This window comes from Danio rerio, chromosome 14, assembly GCF_049306965.1.
Source record: "Danio rerio strain Tuebingen ecotype United States chromosome 14, GRCz12tu, whole genome shotgun sequence".
Lineage (NCBI taxonomy): Eukaryota > Metazoa > Chordata > Actinopteri > Cypriniformes > Danionidae > Danio > Danio rerio.
In genome coordinates, this window is record NC_133189.1 from 12,728,441 (window position 1) to 12,738,539 (window position 10,099).

The following is a 10,099-nucleotide window of genomic DNA, read 5'->3' on the forward strand; positions in this document are numbered from 1 at the left end:
CTTATATTTAACTTGCATGAATTAATTATTCACCAAACTGCATGTCTAAAACTCTTCACAAACGTTTGGAAATGAGAGTGTGGACCTAATGGGATACAGTGCATCTGGAAAGTATTCATAGCGCTTCACTTTTCACATTTTTTTAATGTTACAGCCATATTTCAAAATGGATTAAATTAATTTATTTCCTCAATTCTACACACACTAGCCCATAATGAAATGATTACATGTACATAAGTATTCTCAGCCTTTGCCTTGAAGCTCTAAATTGAGCTCAGGTACATTCTGTTTCAACTGATGTTTCTTGAGATGTTTCATCAGCTTAATTGAAGTCGACCTGTGGTAAATTCAGTTGATTGGACATGATTTGAAAAGGCATACACCTGTCTATATAAGGTCCCAGGGTTGACGGTGCATGTCAAAGCACAAACCAAGCTTTTTTTTTTTTCTTTTTTTTTTTTGAAGAAATTTGCATTATTTTTACATTTTCTTTTTACAATCTCATGATTGTTATTTTTGTTTGTATTGTGATGTAAAAGGGTTTTAGAAGTTATTACAACCTAACTCACCATTTCTGTTGCCAGCGAAACCAGCGAAAGAGACGTTTATAGATAAAATTAGTTTTTCTAATAAAAAAGATAGAAATTACAAAAATTGAAAAGGTTGTCACTTTGCTTCCAGTAATATCTTGGAAAAAAATATTTAGTGATTTGAAATGGAGAAAAAATTGTCTTTTAATCAAATTTTATTATAATAAACAATTTTAAAAAAGCTTAATTCTAAAATTAATGTAAAAGGTTCATTTTGTCAATTTCATACAGGAACTTTATATTTTGGGATTGTAATTATGCTGTACAATTATTTTAAACATATTGGCTCATTTATTAATGATAATACACTGCAAGATGTTACTTTTAAAGAAATTATTTTTGGTTTTGAATCTGCCTCTATTAATGCTTGTTTTGTCATAAATTTAATGTATTTTCTTTAAAGTCCATATTCACAAATACAAATTTGCTAATACCAAACCACCAAAAAAACTTTTTTTTTTTTTTTTGCAAGAATTTAGTCATTATTTACATTTAATTTAATCATCTGAAAATATAAAAGCAAACAGAACCATTTTATTTTGGAATGACTAATTCATACTATGTAATTAATTCTTAAATGTCTTAGCCTCAAGTTTGTCATGTTCTTTATTTTTGTTTTTTTTCTTGTGTATCTTTTTTTCATACTCTGGATTGTAAACAAATATCATAGATATAATAGTTTAACTTCTAATAACTTTTTTTTTTTTTATCTTTACCCACAGTTAGTTATTTTGCAAGATAGTTGTATACTGACAAAGTGCCTTTATTCTGAAGCCTTTGATTTAGATTAAAATGTAATTTAAAGACTTGTTTATTAGGACAGTTGGAATAATTGGTCGAGTTATTGTATAACTAGTTTTTTGCGTAGACAATCAAAAATATAAAGTAAATATTTCTTAGGCTAATAAAACTGACCTTATTATTTTTTTTATTAGAAACTGCTTTTATTCAAGAAATATAAGAAATAGGACTTGTGACTCCAGAAGAATTATTTTTTGTTTTATAGGAAATACTGTGAAGATTTCCTTGGTTTGTTAAAGATCACATGAAAAACATCTTAAATTAATGGGTGGGCAAAAAAAAAAATACTTCAATTCTGTCTTTTAAAGATTACAGGTGCGAAAATGTGCCTTGAACTTGAATGTTAAAACTGTCTTATCCTACAATACAAAGTTACTTGTCAAATAAGTTAATTTTGAGTTTTAAAAATGTATTATCTTATTTAAATAATTGTTTAAGTAGTTTGTGATGTATGTTAAAAGTGTGCCTCCTAAAAGTACAAGTGATCCCTGCCTGGCCCCTCCAGTTACTCTGGTCTAGAACCGCCACTGGCTGGCAGCAAGTAGATATTTATTATAAATAGGAAATGTAATGCATATATTTATTTACAACCAAGTAGCCAATCCAATTGTCCCAGTTGTCTTTAACATACACATTGTAGACTTTTTTTCCATTACCTCATTATCCTTAATGTGAAACTCCTCCGGGACTGTTGCTTGCTTTCGCTTTTGTTTCAGTAAGATACGATGACACACCATCTTCACTGATCTGAGGAGCAGGAGGGCAAAGTAAGTTTACTTGGTTTTGATGTACATGTTTTACCTAGTATCGTTTTCTGGAGCCTCAAAATAAAGTAGTTTTGTCCTTGAAACAAATACAGACATTAAGACGTAATAGGTTTACCAACACTTCAGTGTAAAAAAATTAATGAACTGTCAACTTAGTTCAGCTAAAATTTAGCCGCTTTAATGTAACGTTGTCGTTGTGACGTTACGTTTGACTAGAAAAATTACATTACTGCATCTTAAGTCGGGCTTTACCAGTTGATTATCCCATTACGTTTTTGACCAAAAACGGATTATAAATACATTACATACATGAACTTAAAGTTGAAGTTAAAAAAAAAATGTTCATAACTACTGGACTTTTATTTTGAAATTGTGTTTACAGTGTCTTTCTAAGGTCACAGCGTCTGAGTTCACTTGAACGCGATTTTGAACTCCAGTCGGAGGGGTGCAAGGCTTTCAGAGGCGGTGAGAAATACTTGAAACTTATTTGATAAGTTATGTCTTCGCGTTAGAGCTTAATTTACTTTTTTTTTCATGTGATGTTTAGTTGCTTATTAAAGTTTATTACGCATGAGTAAAATACAGAAAATACTTACTGTATTGGCGCGCAGGACCCCCCAACCCACGCATCAAAACGTCATGAAACAGCCATGTTTGACATTATCGTCATCATGATCAATTTCACTTTTGAAAGTGGCGTTATGAAAAGTTTTAATGTGCATTTGTTTGGTCTGTTTTTTTAGTGTCATTCATCCTTGCACTAACGTACAGCAGTAAAACAGTAAGCAATTAAGTTATACGAATTGAGTTACGTTATTATGACACTAGTTTCAACGTACAATTAACGAATACTAATTGTAAGTATTGAAAGCGTAACGTGTACTTTAGCGTCGTATGAATTGTGTTGGGTGTATGGGGTGTTGAAGTAACTTAGTGACTGTTGAGGTAACTTAGCAGCTGAGTCTGCAAAACCTCACTTCCGTATCAGCAACTTAAGACTTTGCCTTCATGTTCAGTTTTGTACATTTAAAATAACTAAGAATAGACACTTAAACCAAATTAGGTATTTGGAGTTGCTAATATTTATTATTTCACCTGAGAATTAAATTTAATCTAAAATTAGATATCATATTTCTGGAATATTTAGTGATTTTAAACTACCAATATATTAACCCTGTCTACTTTTATTAGGTAGTCTATTTTAAATATTTAGAATATTTAGTCTGTTTTTAAACATTTTTTCAAATTTGTTCACATCACGTCTGTTTGACTCATCTAATACTAGTCAAAAGTTCAATAAAATTTCTAAATTAATGTGTGTGTGTGAGAGAATTCCATGCAAATGTCAACCTTGCCATGAAAAAAATTTAAGCTTCAACCAAAGTAGCAAAACCGTTTGTACATTTTTGGTGTACAAAAAAACCTACTCAAAAATGTCTACGTCAATGTTTTCAAAGTATTATATTTCATTTAGCAAAGTCACACAAGTGCCAATTTCACATCAGTCACATCCATAACGAAACTTTTACCTCAGAAATGTAAAAGTGTAAAATAAAATAAAATCAATCATGTTTGTTCTATAGAGAGTCAACTCTTTTCCTTTTTATTAGCGTTGTTTCTCTTGGGTTTCATTCACAGAATTTCTACGTGTGTTGTTTGCTGTAAACTTGAATACCTTTTTCGTCACATCAGTAACACATGTTTATTTTCCTCATTTGAAATATAAAAAGTTTTTACAGATTGATATTTTTGTGATTTCATCACTCTGTGGTTAGTTGTTTTGGACTATATAAACAGATTTTTCAATATAATGTTAACATATTTTCTCTGAATTTAAGTTTAAAGTTTTTACTGCAAATGTCACATCCATACCGCTGGAATTGATTATGTGTGTGTGTGTGTGTGTATGTATATATGTGTATGTATGTATGTATGTATGTATGTGTGTATATATATATATATATATATATATATATATATATATATATATATATATATATATATATATATATATATATATATATATGGCTGATTCCAGCGTCATGGATGTGACATTTGCAGTAAAAATTCAAAACATAAATTCGCAGAGAAAGTATACGTTAACATTATATTGAATCATCTGTTTATATTTTCCAAAACAACTAACCACAGAGTTATGGGATCAAAAAAATTCAATCTGTGAACATTTTTATACTTTAAATGAGGAAAATAAACAAGCGTTATGGATGTGATAAAAAAGTCTGCGAGTTTACAGTATACAACATATTTCGTAGAAATTCTGTGAATTAAACTGCACAACCCAAAATAAATAATGCTCAACAAAAGGATAAGAGTTGGCTCTTTATAGAACAAAACTGATTGATTTTATTTTATTTTGACATTTTTGCATTTTTGAGGGAAAAGCTTTGTTATGGATGTGACACTTTTTCGTTATGGATGTGACATGTGAAATTGCCATTTGTTTGACTTTGGTAAATCAAATATAATAGTTTGAAAACATTGACAGAGACATTTTTAAGTATTTTTAAAATACGGTAAAACAGTTGCCTGCGCAAAAAATGTAGAAACGGTTTCGCTATTTTGGTGAAAACATTTTTCTTTTCATGGCAAGGTTGACATTTTAATGGAATTGCTCATATATATATATATATATATATATATATATATATATATATATATATATATATATATATATATATATATATATAATATCATAACAGATTTCAAAAAAATGTTTTTTTGCCGCAGAGTGAACTTTGCTAATGCCAAGTTAATGTAGTAGAAAGTATTTTGGTAAAAAAAAACAAAAAAAAAAAAACTTTTGTTTGATTTTTAGGTGCCACTGCCTGTTTGGATGCAGAATGCAGACGATTAAGTGTGTGGTGGTGGGAGACGGTGCGGTAGGCAAGACATGCCTTCTTATTTCTTATACGACAAATGCCTTTCCAGAGGAGTACATTCCCACAGTGTTTGACAACTACAGTGCTCAGATGAGTGTAGATGGGCGCACTGTCAGCCTCAACCTCTGGGACACGGCAGGGCAGGAGGAGTATGACCGTCTGCGCACGCTTTCTTACCCACAAACTAATGTTTTCATCATTTGCTTTTCCATCGGAAGCCCTTCATCATTAGCTAATGTTCGCCACAAGTGGCACCCGGAGGTGTCTCACCACTGTCCCAACGTGCCAATTCTTCTAGTTGGCACCAAGAAGGATCTGCGTTCAGATACAGAGACAATTAAGAAGTTGAAGGAGCAAGGGCTTGCACCCTCTACTCAACAGCAGGGTGGCACCCTGTGCAAGCAGATCAATGCTGTGAGGTATCTGGAGTGCTCGGCGCTCCGCCAGGAAGGCGTGCGGGATGTGTTTGTAGATGCTGTTCGTGCTGTGCTCTACCCCATGACCAAAAAGAATACCAAGAAGTGTGTTCTCTTATAGTCGGCTGTACATCGGGGACTGCTGGAGGAGTATAATTTTATTAACAAGCTGACCCTTTTATTTGTGTAATTTTTTTTTTCTGTGTCTCACTGACTTTCTCCTGCTAACATAAGTACCTTTCGTTTTTGTATTACTTGTAGATCAGTCTGCCAAAGTTATTCGCCTATTTTTTTATGATAATAGAAAACAGATTATTTACGGATGCTCAATGAAAGATATTTTTATATACAGATGCGGTGACCATGTCCATGATTAGCAAGTATGTAGAGTGGGATTTTTGCTTGATAATGACCTTGACTGTGCATTCTGATTAATGTGCAATTTAATGAAGACTGACTGAGACCGACACTTTAGGTTTCCCTTCCAATTCTTTGATAAGCCCCTTAAAGTCTTTTTTGTAGCTGTTATATTCACACAAAAGCAATATTTCAACCAGTTGTAAAAGGATATGTTTTTCTCCAAAATCAGGTTTATCAAAAGAAAAAGTTTAGAGATACAACACCTTTTAAGGAGCATTCTGATATCTGTTATTCACAATCGCCAGCTGTTAAAAACTTATTTCCATAATGCAAAAACGAAACCTTGATTTTTATTTATTGATGATTATTTTTAGTGTCATGCTGTACAGTTTTTTTTTTCAGATATATATTTTTTTATTTTACAAAAAAAAAGTCCCTTTTAAGAATTGCCTCATGTGCTTTTTTTTTTTTTTTTAAAGCTGCCTCCCATGGCTAAGCAAGTAATATATTATTATTTTTATCAGATTTAAGCAGCATCCCATTTTCTTGTTAGATTTTATGAAGCAATTTTTTACTCAAAGCTTACTGAAGTTAAACTTTTAGTTAGAGTTAAGTCTTATCTGCCACACCCTCAGCCTGATTCCTAGGATTTACCCTGTATTTTATGCAGCACAAGAGTTGTTTGTCAGTTGTTTTTATAAGATCCCTCATTCCTATGACCAAGTGAATGTCTCACACCGTGCACTGTGTGATACATGAACAGTGATTTGTCTTTCAAACCCAAAGAAGACTAAGCTGCAGGCATGCGTGGCTTCTGTCGTTTTAACCCGCTGGGTCCAAAGTTCAAACCTGCACTAAGATGAGTGCTATTTGCTTCTGTTTGCTTTGGAGAAAGAATGACTCCAAACTACAGGATATATATACCGGCCGCTTTATTAGGTACACTATACTAGATGGACCCCTTTTGCCTTCAGAACTGCCTTTATATTTCTAGGCATAGATTCAACAAGGTACTGGAAATATGCGATGCGAATCTTCTGTTCCACAACATCTCAAAGGTGCTCTATTGGATTGAGATCTGGTGACAATGGAGGCCATTTGAATATAGTTAACTTATTGTCATGTTCAAAAAACCGGTCTGAAATTAGTTGCGCTTTGACATGGCATGTTGTCCTGCGGGAAGTAGCTACCTGGTCTGATCTTGTGCTGCTGTAGCCCATCCACTTCAAAGTTTGATGTGTTGTACGTTCAGAAATGCTTTTCTGCATACCTCGATTGTACCAAGTTTCTATTTAAGGTACTGTTGCTTTCTATCAGCTCAAACCGATCTGGTCATTCTCCTCTGACCTCTGGAATCAACATCTCTGTAAACCCTAGAGATGGTTGTGCGTGAAAATCCCAGTAGATCAGCAAATTCTGAAATACTCAGACCAGCCCTTCTGGCAAAAACAACCATGTTCAAACGTTCAAAGTCACCTAAAACACCTTTCTTCCTCATTCCGATGCTCAGTTTGAAATGCAGCAGGTCTTATTGGCCATGTCTACATGCTTTAATGCATTGAGTTGCTGCCATGTGGCTGGCTGATTAGAAATTTGCGTCAATGAGCAGTTGGACAGGTGTACCAAATAAAGTGGCCGGAGAGTGTGTACTGTATATGAATAGAAATGTGTCATTTCGATATATTTGTTTGGATAGGGAGGGATTTTATTTTTACTATAAACCAATGGTTATTTTATACTGCTTTACATGATGAATATGAGGGTATAAGTTGTCTGTCATGTTACCTGACAACACTGGCCACTGTTTTTTAGTATCAGAGTTTTTAAAATATGGGATACCTCCCCATGTTGCTAACATCATGCCGTAAGTGACTACATTGATCGTGGTCAAAGTAATTGTTGTAGGCAGTTGATGAACTGCAGCTATGTATGGGGTTATAATGTGTTATTTAACTCCATGGAACAAGAGCTTTTTGTGCTTTCATAACTGGAAGTTGCCGTTGTGCTAAACTGACATCAATGAATCACCGTGTAGTGTGAAAACCGATGCTATGGAAACCTGTGATTTTATAACTGATTGTCATTTATGTTTTTTTATATTGCCTTGCATTTGAAAACCTTTAGCTTTTTAAAATTGTCTGCCAAAGTGCCTTTGGATACAGAGATTTTCTGTGCAGGTTCATGTTTGAATCACACCTTTTATAATTTACAGTGATGTTTGTTTCTGATGACGTAATTCCTGTTTTGATTTGATTAACGTGTTGCTGAACCTGATGTGTTGTTTGCTGAGATGAAAAGGAAATGGAAGGGAAATGCTCTTGGTGATGAAGTGCGCTAATGTGGATATCATGATTGGTTATCATGAATGTGGGTATCATGATTGACTGTGTGCAGTGAATGATGGGTGAACTATTTAATATAGTTAATATACTGTTTTATAGTTTCCGTTTCATCTTTTTAACCTTGCATACTTTCATTAACAGACAGTTGGCTTCACTAATCATATTGGGATGTGGTGCTTCATTTACACTGTGCTAAATTCATGCACTGGGATCTCAATTTGATCAAAATTGCCATTTTTATTACAAAAAAATAGTTTGAACTCACCTTGAAATAATTTCAAACTAATGCCAAATAAACGTTTATGTATCAATTTTAATACTGGCGTGATTCTTGTGCTCAGTGGTAATACAAATTCAAACACTTGCACAAGTAAATCACACTTCGGTTTCAAACTGTTCGATATCAGCCTAACATCCTGACACAGAAAGCAGAGGCACATCGGTAGCGGGGCAGCATTGCTGTTGACGTGTCAAAGTGAAGCGCACATATTTCTCGATTTCCGTTGCTGCTGCTGTGCACAAGCCACAACACAGTGCTGATGTTATCAAGACTTGCAATCACTTTGCACAATTTATTTCACAACTACATGTGGTAGGACAGTGGGGCACATTGCTTTGTGGTTGCATCTAAAAAGAGTCCTGTAGGTTCTATATTTACACTTGAGTTGCAAATGTTTATGTATTGTATTCACAAAATAAGAATTATTTAAGTAATTAATTATTACTTTCATTTATTTTATTTTCGGCTTGGTCCCTTTATTAATCTGGGGTCGCCACGGTGGAATAAACCGTTAACTTATCCAGCATATGTTTTATGCAGTGGATGCCCTTTCAGCTGCTACCCATCATTGGGAAACATCCATACACACTCATTCACACGCATACACTATGAACAATTTAGCTTACCCAATTCACCTATACCACATGTCTTTGGAGTTGTGGGGGAAACTGTAGGAAACCCACACGAACACGAGGTGTACATGCAAACTCCACACAGAAATGCCAACCGACCCAGTCGGGGCTCGAACCAGCAACCTTCTTGCTACCCACTGCACCACCGTGCTCTGCACCACCGTGCTCCCAATACAAGAATTAGACTGAGGATATTTAAACTCTCAATTGCTAATTTAATTCTCTCATACATTGGATGTGTCGTGTTTAATTAAGTTTTTAAATCAGTTTCTTCTATACATTTCTTGAATGAATATCTGCAAATTTGTACAAACTGCACCACAAAATAGATTGCATGCAAAAGCCTGTAACTTGCTTAATATTTTTAATTCAAATATCATTGGTGTTAATAAACAAATTGGTTCGATGAAAGTGACAAGTCCTTGTGTCAACATAAAGAACAAATCGTGAAGTCATGTTAGTTTAATCATGTTACAGTGTAGGACCACTGTCAACTTTTCCTGATGTAAACTGGGTAGGGTTTTGATGACAGTTTGCCTGGCGTAATAAGCAAGCCGTTATTAAATCATTTGGCAACAAAAATGTATTGGGAAAAAGGAGTTAAACATCTCTAATTAAAAAGAAAGTAGGACTACAAAATGTAGAGACTGCAATGACTTAATAGAAGAAGAAAAAAAATAACACAATTAAGATATACATATGTGTACATGAAATCAAGAAGCATCCTTCTGGATTATGTATGAATTGATTATGTGGTGAAAATAAAATGGTGGAACATATGCTCACCAGCCACTTTATAGGGTACACCTTACCAGTACCTGCTTGGACCTCCCTTTTTCCTTCAGAACTGACTTTATCCTTTGTTGCATAGATTCAACAGGGTACTTGAAATATTCCTCAGAGATTTTGGTCTGTACTTACATGATAGTATCACGCAGTTACTGCAGATTTGTCAGCTGCACGTCCATGATGCCAATCTCCTGTTCCACCACATTCCAAAGGTGCTCTATT

At 34.0% G+C, this 10,099-nt stretch overlaps 1 protein-coding gene across 2 annotated transcripts; it reads left to right on the plus strand.

Moving 5' to 3' along the window:
* Positions 1-2,146: 2,146 nt before the first annotated feature.
* rhogd (ras homolog gene family, member Gd) lies at positions 2,147-8,493 on the plus strand. Of its 2 annotated transcripts, NM_001362401.1 has the most exons (3): positions 2,147-2,158; positions 2,541-2,623; positions 4,995-8,493. In NM_001362401.1, exon 3 carries the CDS (start codon positions 5,020-5,022, stop codon positions 5,593-5,595), a length of 576 nt encoding a protein of 191 aa, NP_001349330.1. In that variant the 5' UTR covers positions 2,147-2,158; positions 2,541-2,623; positions 4,995-5,019; the 3' UTR covers positions 5,596-8,493. The 2 variants fall into 2 exon arrangements, with proteins under 2 accessions (NP_001349330.1, NP_956974.1); NM_200680.2 differs by lacking the exon at positions 2,541-2,623.
* Positions 8,494-10,099: the final 1,606 nt, after the last annotated feature.

Excerpts from the sequence above, each read along its gene's own strand:
- rhogd (NM_001362401.1), top strand. The coding sequence starts at position 5,020 with ATGCAGACGATTAAGTGTGTGGTGGTGGGAGACGGTGCGGTAGGCAAG.